At 39.4% G+C, this 17,599-nt stretch overlaps 1 protein-coding gene across 5 annotated transcripts in view; it reads right to left on the bottom strand.

The window, feature by feature from the left end:
• The window catches only part of RUNX1T1 (RUNX1 partner transcriptional co-repressor 1), a 114,265-nt gene that overhangs the window by 46,305 nt on the left and 50,361 nt on the right, over positions 1–17,599 (bottom strand). For all 5 annotated transcript variants that reach the window (XM_054651566.2, XM_054654778.2, XM_054628852.2 and 2 more), the window contains 2 exons: positions 4,510–4,647; positions 507–748 (listed from right to left, as the gene is read on the bottom strand). In XM_054651566.2, the coding sequence (XP_054507541.1) occupies positions 507–748; positions 4,510–4,647 (380 nt within the window). The remainder of the gene's footprint in view (positions 1–506; positions 749–4,509; positions 4,648–17,599) is intronic.

Raw genomic sequence — 17,599 nt, 5'->3', positions numbered from 1 at the left:
ATCAATAAAGTGACTTAGCAGCAGTGCCTTGTTAAGTTCATAATTGTTTGGTTCAATGACACTGAGAAAGGGTTTTGCACTGCATAAATGCAGTCCAAACACACTCAGCTCACCCTTTTAACCATTAACATATATGCAGGCCTCTCTCCTTTCCCCATCCAACTAAACTAGGCAAGTCAAACCATATTTTACTACATTACAGGATTCAAGGTATGTCTACATTAGGGGTAGTGGATCCAGTAGAGGATGAAAACCCTCTCACACCATTACACCATAACAATATACTGGCAAAAATAGTCAAGGCTATGCCTGGAAGGGAATAGCTGCCATTTGGAGGAAGTTAGTCAAGCTACTCATGTGAGCTCTGTCAGCAAGAGCTGGAGCTTCACTCTTGCATGGTTGGTATCCCTAAAGTACAATGAATGCAGTGCATGTGACCCATTCATTTATGAAATAAACACATCAAGCAAGGAAGAGGGAAAAGAACAGAAAAAATACTTGCTTACCACAAGTCCTAGCACAAGGGTACGCACTCTCTCCCCAATCTCTGGTGAAATGTCATTGCCAAACTGCTGTAAGGTTGTAAGAAATCTCTTCAGTTTGCTGAGCTGCCTAGCTCCACAAGCTGGCGGTAACTGCTGGTTAGCCAGAGAAGAGGAGGAGGAAGAGGATGGCCCATTGCTAAAGCCATTAGGAGGAGATGGAGCTCCATTTAACGCTGTTGGTGAATGGCTAGTGCCATTGGTTACTGAAAGAAAAAGAGACAGAGGATAAAATAAAGATTGGGGTTGGGGAAGAGATAGAGAGAAAAAGGAGACAGAGGGGAAAATCCATCAGCTTATGTTTTCTGCACTTGACCTCAGAATTAATTAAGTTGCACAATCAAAGATAATTAGCCTTTAGACAGAGTGACAGTCTGCAGTTTATATCTATTTCCCAGTAGCTGGTGCTGAATGTTGTAAGGATTGGAAATAACAGCAGCAGCCTCTCACACAGCCCCTTTAAAATGCTCCTGGACCTGAAAAGCACCATTTGAATACCAGCCTTTTGTCAGAGGATTTTTAAAAGAGAGGGAAATGGAGAGAGAAAAAGCATGAGTGCATGTATGATTGAAGACCAAAAAAAAAAAAAATTTGCTCTTTGGGGTAGAAAAAAACATGCAGACATATTTCATGAAGCCTCAGTTTATCTCTGAATATTTTTACTTGTGTTTTGTACACAAAACTGACAGCTGTGTTTATAAAACAGGACTTTCACGTTTTAACCTTACACCACCCAATGAGAAGGTTATTTTTTCCAATACAGATTCCCTAGCTGCTAACATATGGAGCACACAAAGTTGTCTGTGCAGGTACAAATGCTGCCAATGCTCTGTATCATGAAGCCTTGCAGCAAGGGCAGCAAGCTAGACTTCAGAAGACTTCTCAGAGATCATGAGCAAATCTCTCTGCTTTCACGTGCCAGCACCTTATCTCTGAAAAGGATAAGGAAGCATTTCCCTCCTGTTGCAAGGTTGCTTTGAGAATAACTATCTACTTCTGAAGTACTAAGCATTCAAAATTTATGGCAACAAGATGCATAGACATACTCAAGACAACAGAGAGTTTTTGGCAGTGATTTCAGTTTGATTCTTATCCACACTGTAGAAGAGAGCAGAGAATCAAACTGAGGACATCCTCTTCCACTCAGGTTAGTTGGAACAGCAACACTCAAAACACACGCCATTGAGGCTGAGTCTGATTTGCTAAAATGACAGCAAACAGCAAGAAAAAGGGTGGCTCCCCTAGAAGTACAAATGTACCAGTGCACTGGCAGGTGTGGGCACACAGCATGTGACTGTACCCAGCAGCAGCTGCATTCAATGGGCCACAGCCCTGGAGAAATTTTCTGGGGTTTTTTTTGTTTTTTTGTTTTTTTTTTTTTTTTTTTTGGGGGGGGGGGAATCACTCAGAACCCAATCAAAAAAATCAGGCAATCGGGAACTTGTCTACAATCAAAAATACATAGGAGTGTCAGTTTAACTTGTTTACTATTTAAAAACACAACCAGAACAAGCTAGCAACTTTAAATACTTTCAATATTTCTCAATGACCAGCCTCTCTGAAGCCAAACATCCCATTCTCATCTCATTTTCTTCATGGATTGTCCTTATCTCTAGCCAGCAAGTACTTTTTTCAGGGTGGACACGTACTACTAGATATAAATCCCTACCTATTACTATATTTAAATCACTGCCACAAACCTTTGAAGGAATTTTTGTTGCCCTAGTCACTGCTTTCCAGAGGAATTACAGAAAATGCTATGTGAATTGTTATCTAGCCTCTGCTTGTGTTTCCTCCTAGTTTTTGATTGCCCATTCTGGCTGCATGGGCTAGTGAGAACAAGGATTGGAAAATGCAGGAATAGGAAGAAGCTGGCCTCAGCAAGTTCAGCTCCCTGTGAGGCTCCAGGCCACGCTCTGAATGCTGCACTGGGGTGAGGTATCTGAGTAAACAAATATGCTGTGATTGCAAGGAACTCACATAGCCAAAAGTCATCCTACCAGAAACTTAGAAAATGAGGACTGGGAAGAATAGCAATATGTCCTGCTGATCTACCCTGACACCACCCAACAACTCTGTCAACCCATAAAGAGCTGCTCTAGGCAGAGGGTGCTGGGGCTGATCAAGAAAGCAGAGAAGTGTGGAATTCATCACCTAGGATAGATACAGGGAGAAGAGAGGCTGATAAAGATTCCTCCCACAACAAAAGAAATAATTAAAGAGTCCCATGATTTCAGTGCTTTCCTTATAATATCTGAATTTGCCAACTGGCAAAGTTGTGCATAATTTCTAAAACAAAACCATGTTGCTAAGCCAAAAGAATTTAGCATTTAAAATTTCAAACTACAACATGTCAAGAATTTTTAATTATCTAAACCAAAGAAAACAAAGATATTCTAGACCAGAAAACAAGTCAGATCTTTCTGGCCTACAGGCATTCCCACTGTAGTAATAATAAATGCAACAAACACTCTGATAAAAAGTGTCTGTTTATTGTACAAGCTGGAACAGCTACGGCCACACTCCAAAATCTGACAGGGTGAAAAGCAATTAAAATCAGGGTTTTTTAGACTTTTAGTCTTCAAATAAGGAGCCCCAAAAATCAAGCTGTGGTTCACACACCTTCTGAGTGCTGAACTTAATCAAATAAACATCCAAAAGCCTTGTGAGGATTAAAGAACATTTTCATATTCCTTTTATGATTGCCAAAGATCATCCTGAACTGCTGGCAGGGCATCACATTGGAAAGCTTAATGTGCAAGAACTTGATCCTGCAAAAACCTAGAAGCAATTTAACTTCACACTGAAGCAGCTCCAGTGTGAAGTTCCATCCAGGATGATTCAGGTGCTGTAGTTAAGCAAAAGAGACAAATTTTTGCAGGATCAGGGTCACTGGGTTAAATGTGAGTTTATGTGAATAGCTGGCACAAACCCTCCTCACTGTTTAAGTTCAATATAAATTGTCAGGACAGGTTTCCCTGGGATAAGTAGTACAAAGGCCTCCAGCTGGCCTTCTGCACAGAGGTGAATTTTAAATAAGGTATTTAACAGAGATAAAGGGACTAAAACAGACTTAGGCAAGACAAATAGAAGATGCAGCCTTCATTCTGTTTAGGCATATGTATTCTACTGTTCTAAAAATGTTTTATTTAAAACGTGAAATGTAAACACATTCTCATGTTTATACTATTACAAGGCAGTATAAAAGAGACCCAAAAATTTGCAGCTAAATCTTACTATGAGAAATGTGGATCATTTCATGGCTGTGAAAAGAATAGTCCAGACAACGTGCCAGATTCAAATCTCAGTTATACTGATATGAATGCAGCATACATCAAGACTAGTAGAGTTTGTTATATGTTTACATCAATAAGCTGAGACAAAGATGCATCCTTAAGTGATTTAGGGAAGTGGTAACAGACTAGAAACCTCTAGATAAAAATTATGAAAGGACTTTAATTTTCGTTTTATATCAATATTAACTAGACATTATATAGCACTGAAATCAGAATTCTTCACTGAAACATAAGCAGAAGGAAGATTAGTATTTTTTCATTATGAATTATCTCCACTTTAAAAACAAAGAACAAACAAACTCCCTGAAGTTTCTACACTAAAGGGAATGGGACCATTTAAACAACATAATGGCATGTAAGAGAAGAAGGTTTTCTGTCCTTCTCACAAGAGGGCTAACCTGACCATTAAGTACATGGGAAGTCAGCGCTCACTGTTCTTTGACACTGTGACCAAGTGGTCAATGAAACAATAACACAACTCTGAGCTGAATGTCTTAATACCTTAAAGATGCATTAATCTGTTGTGAACTTTGTTTTGCTCAATTATTTTATCCCAGTACAATCAAATGTTGCTCCTGCCACTTCATGCACATTTCCCTTCACCTATTTTGGTTTCTGACATACAGAATAGAAATAAGATGGAAGAAAAGTAAGAAAATAAGACTAATTACACGTTGTGGGCGTAAATGAACTGGTTCTTGGAGCTCCTTGGGTAGTGGGAGGAGGTGGCATGGTTGGAGGCGTCAGCCTGGATTGTGTCTTCACATCCACAGGTGAGTCTGGCATTGTGGAATGCTTCTCAGTGCGATCTGCAACACACACCACAGGAACACACCGGTTTATTTCCCCAAGCACACCCCTTCTGACAAAAACTTAAAAGCTAATGCAAGAAGTGAGCCATTTCAGTATCTGCTGTGAAAGATTACACCTGATTATCTACTCCAGTGTGCTCTTCCCAAATTGTATCATCTAAACCTTACTTAAGGAGGTGCAACACAGATGGTAAGACCTCATTTGTAGCAGTGCTGCATTATCTTTTGTTTTTATTTCTAGCATGTGCAGATGCTACCTCCCAAGCACTCCTAGGGCTGCAACAACGCCACCTCCCTTCAAGGTTCACATGCTAGCCAGGAGGAAAAACAGATGAAGGAACAGGAAGATAATAAATCCCCCTCTGATATCTCTTCCAGAACTAAAACCTGAAGCTCTTTAATACAGGTGAGATATTGTGTGGAATATTGGCTGAAACAAGCACTCTTCGTGTCTCTTCTATGTATCACCTGCTGCCTTCTCCATTGCTTCTCTTTGTAATCCTATGTTAAACTTATACTAAATACACACACCCCCTGGATCACCTTACCACAGTGCCCCTGGTTACTCTCATATTCACCAGAAAAATAAACACAACATGCCAAAATGGTATGTCAATCATCTCATATACATACAATTATTTTCAAATAAACATGGAAGTATGCACCATCACATATTAAGAACAACTTTCAATGCTAAAACCTGCAAGATAAGCAGGAACATACCTCCCCAAGAAAACAAAACAAACATAAGGCAAAACTAGGAAAAAACTTAACACTTCTCTTGCAACTGAAGATCTAAATATACAACACACATGATGTAAAAGCTACAGAAGTGCACTTTTTCCCAACATCTTTTTGAATGACACTACCTTAAGTTGTTTTTTTAAACCATCCAAGCCCATATGTTTCATTTATTAAGAATAGGCAAAACACAGCAAAATTTACCAGCTGAAGGCAAAATTAAGGCTTTCTCACTCATGCGAGGAGTTTAGCAAGCCATCTTGAAAAAAGATGAGTACAATGATGCTTAGCTTCTAATGGGAATAAGTAAAATTCTTCAGTCCTTTCTTTGGGGAATTGGGGCTATTTACTTATACACAGCCCAACAGAAGTCTTCCTGAGCTCCACAAAACTATTCTGTAAAGCAAGTAGGTGTTGCTGCTAATGGACAAGCATGTAAGTCTGTGGTTTTAATTCAAAACATGTCACATTCTATAAATTCTGTCACTTCACTTTGTGACACAATTCCTTGTTCTTACTAACATACAAACTTCAATGAAATAATAATATCTGAAATTTGCTCTGAGAGACAACAACAGAAATTCAATGCAATGCACACATTTAACTAAGAACAGGTATGTTTAAAAGAGCCTCAAAACACTTAATTATCAGAAAATTTAAATACAAGAAAGTTTTGGTTTTTTTAAAAGGAAGGGGGAGGGAAAGGGAAAAAATCAAAACAGCCTCCATACTCCCCAAAAATTAACAACACATAATAGATACCAATCTTTCTCTGTCTGAAATTGCAGAAACTGAGGAAGTAAGTAGTAAGTCCCAGAGGTGCAGCATGTCAGGTAGTGCAATTATAAAAGCCATCTTCAAGCTTTGTTGAAATGCCTACAGGCAATGTTTCAGCTCTCAGGGAAAGGGAGTAATTTCATATAGAATTTAGAGACAAGTTTGGGGAAGATGAGCAGCAAAACACCCCCAAAATAGGATGAGGAGAATAGAGATAAAATTTTATAGGATCTGGAGTGTTGATCTAAGGTTAGTAAACCTCAGCTGTGAAGGGAAGAGTAACCACAATGATTACCTTAAATATTAAGATTGTTACACAGGTAAGTGAGGTATGATTTGCAAATCAAGCAACAGTAAATTATTACATGCTGGAAAACAAAAACAGGTTTCTAAACAAATTCTGTAAGTATTTCCTTTCCGTATCAGTATACTAAAACAGTTAAATCTCTATCTTCAATAAGCCATTAATTTATTATAAAGAACTATGAAAACTCATCTTGAAATGTTAATTGTTTCCTTAATAGCCAAATTCATCTTGCACTCACCTCAACCAACCTCAGCAACAAGGGAATAAATAGCTTTCAGCTCATGTTGCAACAGAGGGAAAGAGGCACAGCAGTGAGCCCAAGCCCTCCTAAATAAAGGCAAATATTTCTCCCATGCCAAGAAAGGAGAGAGAAAGGGAGGCTTGCCAGAGCTGGTGGGGAGATAACAGTGGGAACTGCTGGTCCATCTGGTTTTCATTCTGCTAACACTCACATTGAACTGTTAAGGAAGGCAGTCCAGGTACACAGATTTGAAGCATGTGGGAGCGCAGACACAGGCACAGAGGAGATGGAGGTGGGTGGAAGAAGGAGTGAGAGAAATTGAGCTCCTCTAACAGACTGCTGCTCGCTGCAAGCAGGCACAGCCTGTATCCTCCAATTCAGCTGGTGATAACTAAAGCGATCCTGAGCTGTAACCAACCGCACGGCTCCTGCTCCCTCCCTTCCCTTCTCTGCATTTCAAAGTTCAGGTTTGATCAGAAACGCACTCAGATTGCAGGGGGGAGACTTTCCCACAAAGCTGGCAATGTTTTGCTACTTAAATTGAACGTGGTAGTGGGAAATAGTGTGTTGGTTTTGCCCTCGAATTTCAGGTTGCCACTCTATCATGATCCAAATGGTTTTTACTACCTCCAACAGTTTGCCACCCAGTCTGCAGACTGCTGAACTTATCCACAGACCCCTGTACTTCTCATCTAAATCTAATAACATTAGGTTTGATTTTCCCAATTACCTTTGTTTGGACCACTTAGACATAAACACAAACATGCTTTACATACCATTTACCTTTTTGTTACCTCTCTCTCCCCCTTGCAAACCCTAAACCCTCCTCTGTATGTTCACAGCAGGCAGATTTCCCTCTGACCATACATTCCCTAGCCCTGACTTCTTTAAGGAGACATTAAGGCTCTTTTCAAGCACATCCCTAAACACCTCTTGCCAGAGTACAAGATTATTTTGTCAGAACAGAGATTCTCCATGGGGGCAGGGAAAAAGGGCTTTTGAAGAAGTACAATGCAAAATACAAAGCTTTTCCACATGCTTGGAAGACACCATCACACCACCCAGGAGAAGAGCCTTTACAACTCTCTATTCCACCCTCTTTAATAACAAAGCCCCTGTGGGAGCCATTCTGCTCTTACTGCTACTGTTTTACCTGTTCATACAGCTCCCTGAATTCTGAGGGAGTGATGGGACTGGGAGCACCTGTATACAGCACCCACCACCGCCCCACCACCCACAGCACCAGAGAACCTCAGCAGCTGTAAGACAGATCACTCAGGGAAGAAGTGGTAATGAAGAACCACAAATCAGAGCCACCGCTGACAAAAGCGTTAACAGTTCTTGTGATCTGATCTTCCTGAAGTTTTTTGGTGTCTGACACTCAGCCTGTAACTCCAGCTTCTACAAATCCTTATTAATTTTTTAATTAATAAAAACAATAAGCCTAACAACCAACACTTTTTACTGTAATGGTTGACAAATAGCCTGATGATATGAAACCTAAAGACATAGTGGTATTTATGTCATATTCATAAGCCAATTTCCTTCAAGACATGATATTTCACGAGGCTTTTAATGTATGGACATTCTTCATACAAACTCTCGGTGGACATTCTGCTATTCATACATTCAGAGGTAATGAGGATTTGGTAGGGGAAGAAAGAATCTCTCAAGAGGAGAAACTCTAATTTTAACATATCAAATCCTGCCTGGGTAAGATTTCATGTACATGTACTCCAGTTCTACAGTACAGAGGCATATACATTGAATTTTGCCTGAAATTCAGAAGAACTTTCAATATGTCTTAAAATAGCTCAATTTCTTGAATTCAAAAACATGTTTATGTTCTTGAGTCAAACCAGACTCCTCACTTGCAAAGCTAGTTTTGGCTATCTTTTTCTTGAGATGGACCTTGACATTTCAAACAATAATCGTGAATTAGGAAGAACACACCAGAAAGTTTCATACAGGCAGCATCCCACAGGATGCCATTTAAAAGCATAGCCTGTATGTACAGAGGGAGTAAATTCTTTCAGGTGCAACAATTTCTTCAACTGAATCCCTTTAAACAATGACAGACCTGTGCTCCTTAGCCCAGTTCAGATCAAATGGAACTGAAACCAGAAGTCCTCCAAACTGGAAGGAAAAGGAGACATCTGCAACTCATTCTGTAGTGTTCACTGCAATCAGTTCAGGATGGAGAAAGATGGTGAAATAATGGTCTAGTCCTAATCCATACACACAACCCTCTGGAGCAGCAAGAGACTTAGAATAAATTCAGAAAACATGTTTCAAGTATGCAGAGATCTATTGCATTTGCTTTGGATTATATTTTTATTTAAAAACAAACCCAAGCAAAACATTTTGAAATACACATTCTTGAATCTCCTTTACAGCATAGAGTGAAGAACTGTGATTTGACCACAGAAGTATTTTGCTTCATTTAAAATTAAAGAATGCTGTAAAACCAACTTTAAATTATGATATTTCTTCTGTGGATTCTGAACTATACTGTTCTTGTTGTTCATTCAGTTTTTATGGTAGAGGGTTTTTTTATCATGATATTTAGTGTTAGGTGAACACTGATATTTACTGTAAGCACAGTCAGCTTCTGAACCAAACAAGGAAGAGACAAAGCATGCAGGAGCTGGAGCAAAGAGAGATGTGCCTGCATTCAAACTGATTTACTTTACTTCCTGTACCCTACAAGATTTAGTCCATTTTTAAAACAAGGCGGTCTTTCATAAATGGCAACATTTCAGCTCACATGGCACACTTCCAAGTCTAACGCATCAAGGAAAGCTGATGTATAGAACAAAATATGGAATATATAAATACTTTACTGATACCATTTCAATAGCCAATTCAATGTCAAGCATTTCTAGGAGTGGTGTGTTTTCAATTTCCTTTTTTAAATGAAAAAAAATTGTGGTATAATATGCTGTGGCATTTATTTTACTTTTAGTTAGTGCAAACAGTTCCAGATGTACACTCAGGCATGAAAGATTCTTAAAAGATGCTTTATATTGATTGTACAGTACTTTCTACTTTGGTGCCAACATTTAAAAAATAAAAATAAAACTTGCTAAATTAAAAGAGTCCATTGTCTTGTTCCCTTCAAACTCACAAAAAGAGCAAGCCCCACATATGACACAAGGGATTGGAACCTGCCTCCAACACCCAAATTACAGGAATTGAGACCTAAATCTGAAGGATTTAATACTGATGGTTTCTTAGACCCGTTGGACTAATTTTCATTATTTTGAGAGGGGTGGCAGGGAATTTGCAAGCAGGTAACCACAGACTGTGAGTCACAGTGGTGATGAACCTGAAGTCAGACAACCACAAGTCCAACCTAGGAGGACAAATTCCATAGTTCTTCCATCCATAATGCTATCATGTTGCAGCCAGTAAGAACTTCTCCTTCAGATGTGGCCAAGCCACACAGCACCATTAGAAATAGGCAGTGTTTGTGGAATCCCACAACTCCTGAGCCTCAAACCTGCTGCTACACCGAGCAGGACAATATTACAAGGTTGCCTTGGTTGAAAAGAACTCATTTGAGAATGCAGGGTATAAGCCTGACATATCTGGAAAGCCCCACTTACTCCATGCACTGAACCCCTGGGGAAGCCTGCAAGTCATACAATGCAGCCATAAAACATGACATGTGGACAACAGTGCTGCAGAACCTCTTCCTGCCAAGCATGCCTGGGATTTGTTTGAGACTGGTACAGTCTTCATTCCATTCACCTCTTGGCCCTTTTGACTCCTTCTTGATAAATAAATAAGGACCTAAACACAATGGATGTTTTTGTGCTACACAACGATCTCAAACAGGCATAATGCAGACATAACTTTCTCTCAGCACCAGATGCAGTCATGTTATTGTCCTAGAAAGGAAACATCACTGGGTTTCCAGTTCCCCAGTAGAGGACTTTTACTTCCAGGTGATTTGCAGGAATGCAGTAGCAGAGATCAGCTCAGACTCTGTCTTTTGTCACAGAACATTACCTCTGCAAGATTTATCCACCAGGAATCAGAATCTATGTGAAGTGATTGATGGATATGAACAGCAAAGTTTTCAGATGACATAACATTTCAATGCTTCTTTAGTATGCTGGGTATGAAGCTCACATATTGAAGATGACCCTTTTGCAAGAGCAATATCACAATTTTGCTGCAGTCTTATCTTCATTCTTCTCTGCTCAGATAGTTGAACAATTCATATCACCAGCTATTCTTCAGAATAAATGAAAGCACATTCAATTTACCCATTTATGCTCATTTAATATGCAATAGCTAGAAGAAATTCTGTATCCTGGGAGTTCACTGAAGTTATCTGAGGCCAAGTTATAAGAGTTTTCTTCAGCTGTGCTAAAATAAGCCTTGAGCATAATACAATCTCCTCTGTCTCCCAAAAGCTGAAAGGGATTTTTGTGCTACTGTCTCCCACTTTTGGTAGAGCTTGTGGATTACATAAAGCAAGCAAATAGTGAAAATGCTTTATGTCATGTTCTTTGTCCACAATGGTACCTTGACTGGTCCTAACAATGAACCACAAATGCAAAGTCATTCTCTTTGATTTCAGTTCTCTACGGTGAGAGGTTCTGATTGGCAAAAAAACTTGGTCCCACACTCATGGCTTAGCAGCTGAAGGCCAGATAATTACACATATTATAAAATAAGTAATGCATGAGTTCAATCTCAGAATTAAGACAAAAATGTCATGGCTTGCTTTGCTTGGACATATTATTTTTTCCTGAAAGAAATAAACTTGCCTTACCATATAATTTCCTAAAGAGAGGGTAAAATAGAAAAATAAAATAAACTTTTCCCTCTCACTTAACAATCTGACATGTTTTGACAATTTCAAAACTATCATAAATTCACTTTTAGTTATTTAATAAAAACCGGCTCATGTCAGAATTGCACGGGTTTTTTTAAATGCCTCTTTTCTCCTTCACCCTTTCTGGCTTTGCAAATTTTACCATGCATAATTCCTTGGATGCAGGAATGCAGGGAAGAAGAACACATTCTAAATCTAGATCTGCTACCACCATAATGGTTTATGGCTTACTCAGCCAGAACAGACAAGCAAAATAAGGGCCCAACTGTGGCAGCTGCCCTGAGTTTCCATAAGCCCCTGGAAAACAAAGTCTACAAGTTCCTTTTCATGGATGAATACACAACACTTGGCCTGCAATGAAGCTGAAGACAATGTGGATTTTTTTTAATATCCCACCAAACATCATGAAAATTCCTCTATATATGAACTAATGCAGTTAATAAGCAACAATCCCATAATCAGTATTGAAATACTATATTCCTGTTTACATTGTTTTGTAGATCTTATCTTTTTGTTGACAAGCTATCCAACTAAGAACTGTGTGTTTTGAGTGGTTCTCTTGTGTTTCGCATCATGGGAAGTATTACTGCTATTCCAAACCCAGCTCACTGAACACTGAGGCTCAAGTGAAGTGACAAAGTGGCACTCTCTGCCTCTGGCATGAAGAACTGAAGAACAGCCAGAGCAAGCACTGGCCAAACTCACATCCCAGCCTGTCTGACAAACTACAGAGGTGACCACCTCTCTATATTAGCAATCAATCCCTTTACTTGTATAGAGGAAATCTTCAGCATGCTTTCAGTACTGAAAGTATTTTCAGGAGTATTTTCCCAAAGGTTTCCTGACCACTAACTCTTTTCCTTTCTGCATCATCATTCCTGGAAGGCCTACCCTTGTCAGGATTACACACTATTTGACAAACTACAGATGAAGGCAGAATGATATCTAAGAAATACAAATGCTATCAGAATCTAATTTGTATTGTTTGCATGCTTTTATATACTCAACCACAGAGAGCACAGATCCTTCTCACCAGAAGTAAGAAGATTTTTCTCTCACAACATTAACTGAAATTTCATAACTTGGTCTCCAGAAGCATATTTATGTTTTTAATCCAAAGTTTGTCCAGTCCTAAATTAAGAGTAAATAACAGAATCATGGGAAGACTTGGGTTGGAAAGGGACCTTCAAGATCATCCCCTCCAGCCCCCCTTCCATCAACAGGGACCCCTTTCACTGAACCAGATTGCTCAGAGACTCATCCAACCTGGTCTTGAACACTTCCAGGGAAAAGGCACCCACAGATTCTCTGGGCAACTTGTTCCAGTGCCTTATAGTAAAGAACCATAGTAAAGTCCTCATAGTAAAGAACTTTTCCCTAACAACCAGTCTAAACATACACTCAGTTTGAAACCATAGTTTGTTATACAATGCTAAAAGTCTGAATCAAAATAATTATAAACTTCTTTATTTTTTATGCACTTATACAAAGTGTAAAGGATAGCTGTACTCATTTTAGAAAAGTCCTAAGAGAATACTGATACTGTATTTTATTAGATTTAGCTGGAACTGAAGTCTCCAATATAGACTACACTAAGTAATCTAAAGCAACTTATTTAAATTCAGGAAAGTATAGGCAATAAACTCCTCTGCCAAAAAGCAGAGAAGTTACTACAGCTGTATTTGTAAGAGGTGTTGCTTATATTTGTATAATATGCCAGAAGGCCTTTAGGCTCAAAAAGAATCAAATATGGGTGTAGGAGGTGATATTTTCCATGGTTATACATCTGAAAAGATGATACAGGGACTACCAAGAAGGTTAATGGATATACTTTTGGCTTTGTTTGATTTTAAAATGTGGAATTTGTCATGGGCAAGTCAAGATCCTGTAAGCTGTAGATGGTGATGGCCAGCCTGGGACAGGCTACTCCCCACCTTGTGGATCAAGGTCCCAAATCCCTGCTCTACCAGACTGCATAATTTTATCCACCCAAAAACCCAGTTCCTCCAAGTGATATTTCAAACAGTGAAAAATCTGTTCCATTAGACCAGAAGTGTAGGTCTGGGGAGCAAGACCATACCCATAATACTGAAAGCAAAGGCTCCCTCTCTACCAAGTATCAGAACAGTCTGAGGAAGTCTGCTTATTCCTGCCATCTAACACAGGCAGCTAAATTAGCAGACTAAATGTCCCATATAATCACTAAAGAGTTAAGAGTCTCTAATTTTTTAATCTCTATGGCTGCTAAATCGGGCATAAACATTCCCATATAGATCTAGGTTCTTTCCCTCCTGAGAAACCAGAAGCATTCAGACTGCTCTCACAGTGTGGCTGCTGTACACAGCAATTGGTGGTCCTCAGTGACCAGGCATAATAACTCCTTGGCTCTATTCAGCCACTCAAGACAGGTATTAATCCACCAATGAAAATAGATAATGAAGCATATTTCCCCCAGAAACCCTTGCTCAGGTGCTGGCACTGTAAGTTACTTACTGCCACTACCAGCAAGACAGAAGTGGAACTATAGGCTTTCCCCATCTCAGTATTATACACTGACAATCTTCAATAGTGCAATTTATTATATTCATCAGCACTTCAGCATCTGTAGAAATACACACTTTGGAAGACTATCATTTCATATCATCAGATCATGCCATTAAAGATATCCTTTATTTACATGACTCACTGTCTAGAGAGAGTGTGAGAAAATACCCACTATTAGTTACGAGTCAGCTCCTCCTCAGTGCTGCATGTCACACCAAATGTCTTTTATTTGGGCACTGGATTAAACCTTAATAAAGCAGTGGAGAGGTGAGAAGGGGGAAAGAGAACCTCAAAAACTTCACAAGAAATGAAGACTCAAATATCTTCTTAGATGAGACAATACTGCTTATTGATAAATAAGCTCCAAAGCAAATACTACCATTAGCAATTCCAAAACTGTGTTTTGAAATCATCTGGCCTAACACATCACATGTAGTCTTAAAAGTGAATGAGAAATAGCATAAGCATATAAAGGAAGAAGGAAAGGAAGGAATTTGTGTATGTCATTTAAGACTAACAGGTATAAAACCAGATTAAACCTCTTTCTGAAGCCAGCAAATTCACACAAAATCATATTGGCACAGAAATCTCTGGTGATCTCACCCAGAAAGAGAGATGCTGGGTCAGCCTTCCAGGCAGACTCCAGCTCCAGAAACACTCAGGAATATGTGTTTAACTATAGACACTGAAAACAGCTGTAGGCAAACTAATGAGACCACTCACAGGGTATACAATTACACGCAACGTTTCTAGACCTTAAAGCATCACAGCAGTCTTAGTCTTGCACAGTAAGGTTAAAACTTCCTTCTTTTGAAGTGTCTTCCCTATGTTTTGAATTTTAAATAGCAGACCCCAGCTGAAGCCTGAATTGAAAGAAAAATCAGCAATTATTACAGAATCCACAGAAAATATACACAAATTTTTAAAACAATTTCAGGTATCATAGCATTGCCATGATTGATGATGGTTGTACAATATATACTTCATTTCAAGCCCAGCAGATTCAAATTAAATGTTTAGGGTTTGGTTTTTGGTTTCTTTTTCCCTCAACAAATACATTAAAAAGTTTTTTATATTTATAGAACAACATTTTCATCAAGCCACCTAAACCTATTACTCCAACATGGCAATATTGATCTTTGTGCATCAGTGCTGCTTCTATGGCTTTCTTCTGTATGTGTAGATATGTGCGTGCCCATGCGTGCATGTGCAGACACACTTGTACACATATGGGACCAAGTTTTACTTACTTGGTTTTGTGTATAAAAATACTTACTGTGATTATTTTTCTTTCTTTATTTCATTTTTTTAACATTCAAATTTAGAAAACTGTAAGAGGAAAGAGCCTTCAATTGCACTGAAGGGAGTGTTAAATGGAGGGGAAACTTCAGGGTGAGAAGTCAGAAACGAAGGAGAAGGCACTCAATGATACGAATGCAGGTGAAATATTGACAGAGTAAGGAAGTCTGATGCATTTGAACTCTGAATGTTCAATGTGGATGTGCTTAACCCTTTCTGATACAGTTACATTCTCTTGTATATAAAAAAAAGTCTTATGAAATGTAGCTTTAACTCTCTCTGCGCTATGGAAACACCCTACATTTGGCCTTGGTCCTACTTGTGCATATACATTTTGTGTTCCTGAGAGGTGGGTTAACCAGAAGAGAGGCCATTTTTATGGGAAGAAGCAGGCTATTCCCCAGCAGGATGGAAACCCTGCGGCGGGCCAGAGGGGAGCTGCGGGAGCGCCGGGAAGAGCCCGGGCGCCGCCGGGAACGGCCACGGGCGAGTGCGACCACTAGAGGGAGCCGGCATTGTGCCGCGGCACTGGGAAAAGGCCCCGCCCGCACCCAACGCTCAAAGTAAATGGCAGGCTGCTCAGAAAGCCAAAGGGACACGCTTTAACAACAGCTCTTCCCAATATCTTCAGCCACGTGATGTAAAGGAGAATGTGCTATTCTGTGCCCAAAGTACCTAGAGAATATTAAGTAATTGTCCCTAAAATTCAGCCATATTAATTTCATTCTCAAAAGAGCAACTAGACAGCCCTGGCTGCCACACAACACAGTGTCTCCTATTGTTGCCTCTCACCCCAGCGAAACAAGTTAGATGTTCCCCCCTTGCCCCCAGCTACACCTCCCCTGCCCCCACCTTGCCCTGCTTGGCTGACAGCTTTCTCTGTCAGACATTCCAAAAGTGGAATTGCAGAAGCAAGACAATAGGCAGCGTCATGCCTACAACTCACACTATATCCAGTCATAAGACCTGGATTGTGCAGACACAACTACAGCCACGTGACGATGGCATGAACTTGAACATACCCCAACAAAATTTAACACCACTTCTCTTTTGCACCAAAACACAGAGAACCAAACAAAACTTGGTATTTCCCTTACACCTATAATCAGAGAGACCAAAAGGCAAGCAGGGAAGAAGTAAATGCTCATCTTTATAAATATCCTTTTGGCACCACATATGTGCTAAGAAAGCTAAATCCCAAGGGCAGATACAATTCAAAAGTACAAGAGAGATAGGAACTGCACTGGCATCCCCTGTGAAAACATATTTCTTTATTCTTGCAATATAAGGTGTAAAGCACATCAGTACTTTTCTGGTGAGCTCTAAACTGCTTGGATATGAAGAAATTAAGAACTGCTGAACTGCAACAACTATCCATGGTAAACTCTAAAATTATGAAAGGAAAATTTAAAAAATGGGGAAATAGGTGTACCTGGATGAAATACTAAACAGTTAACAAGAATAACTGTCCCCAAATGAGTTCCTAGCCATTATCTTTTCTATAATTATTGCAAGTAGCTTCAGTAACTGTGCATACAAATGACCCATTAGAAACTTAACAGGTCATTTCCAAAGGTGATTATGAGCCCTGATGTACAAAGCTACTTGGGTTTTCACACAATTCTGTTCAGTGCCCACAATCTGCACAAAATTAAGATAAGATGCGTTTCCAAAACACCAAGTGGAAATAAACTTTCAAAAACTAAAAGAATGAGGTATGAGGTAGCGAACACCAATTAATCAAATGCATCTTCATAAATGAAATCTTTAAAAATTTGCTTTTGTCTGTGCTCTGGTGTCAGGAGAATGGAAAGGAGGCAGCAATCATATGTTAGAGCCCTTACAATGCCCCATACTACAATAAATAATGATGAGTGTAACTGTGAAAAGTCTAAGGCTAGGCAGGAGAGATAAAAATCATAGTAGGCTATCAGAGTGGACATCTGCTGCAGAACACAGTATGGAGAGCAGAAACGTGTCAGTAGATAAAGATGAACCCGAATGAACTTCTTAAAACAACAACAGAATGCTCTTCACCTCAGTGGTCCTTCTTGGCCCTTTTTCTTAATGGGTAGCTGTGCAACTGCAACAAATGAACAAGCAATAGGTCTGGTTTAAAAAATATTAGAAAACTATTCAGAAGCACCATTTAAGGAGAGTAATAAAGAACAGGAGTATAGATGTGCAGCTT

Source organism: Agelaius phoeniceus, chromosome 1 (genome assembly GCF_051311805.1).
Source record: "Agelaius phoeniceus isolate bAgePho1 chromosome 1, bAgePho1.hap1, whole genome shotgun sequence".
In the NCBI taxonomy this organism is placed as follows: domain Eukaryota; kingdom Metazoa; phylum Chordata; class Aves; order Passeriformes; family Icteridae; genus Agelaius; species Agelaius phoeniceus.
This window is presented reverse-complemented; position numbering and strand designations above follow the sequence as displayed.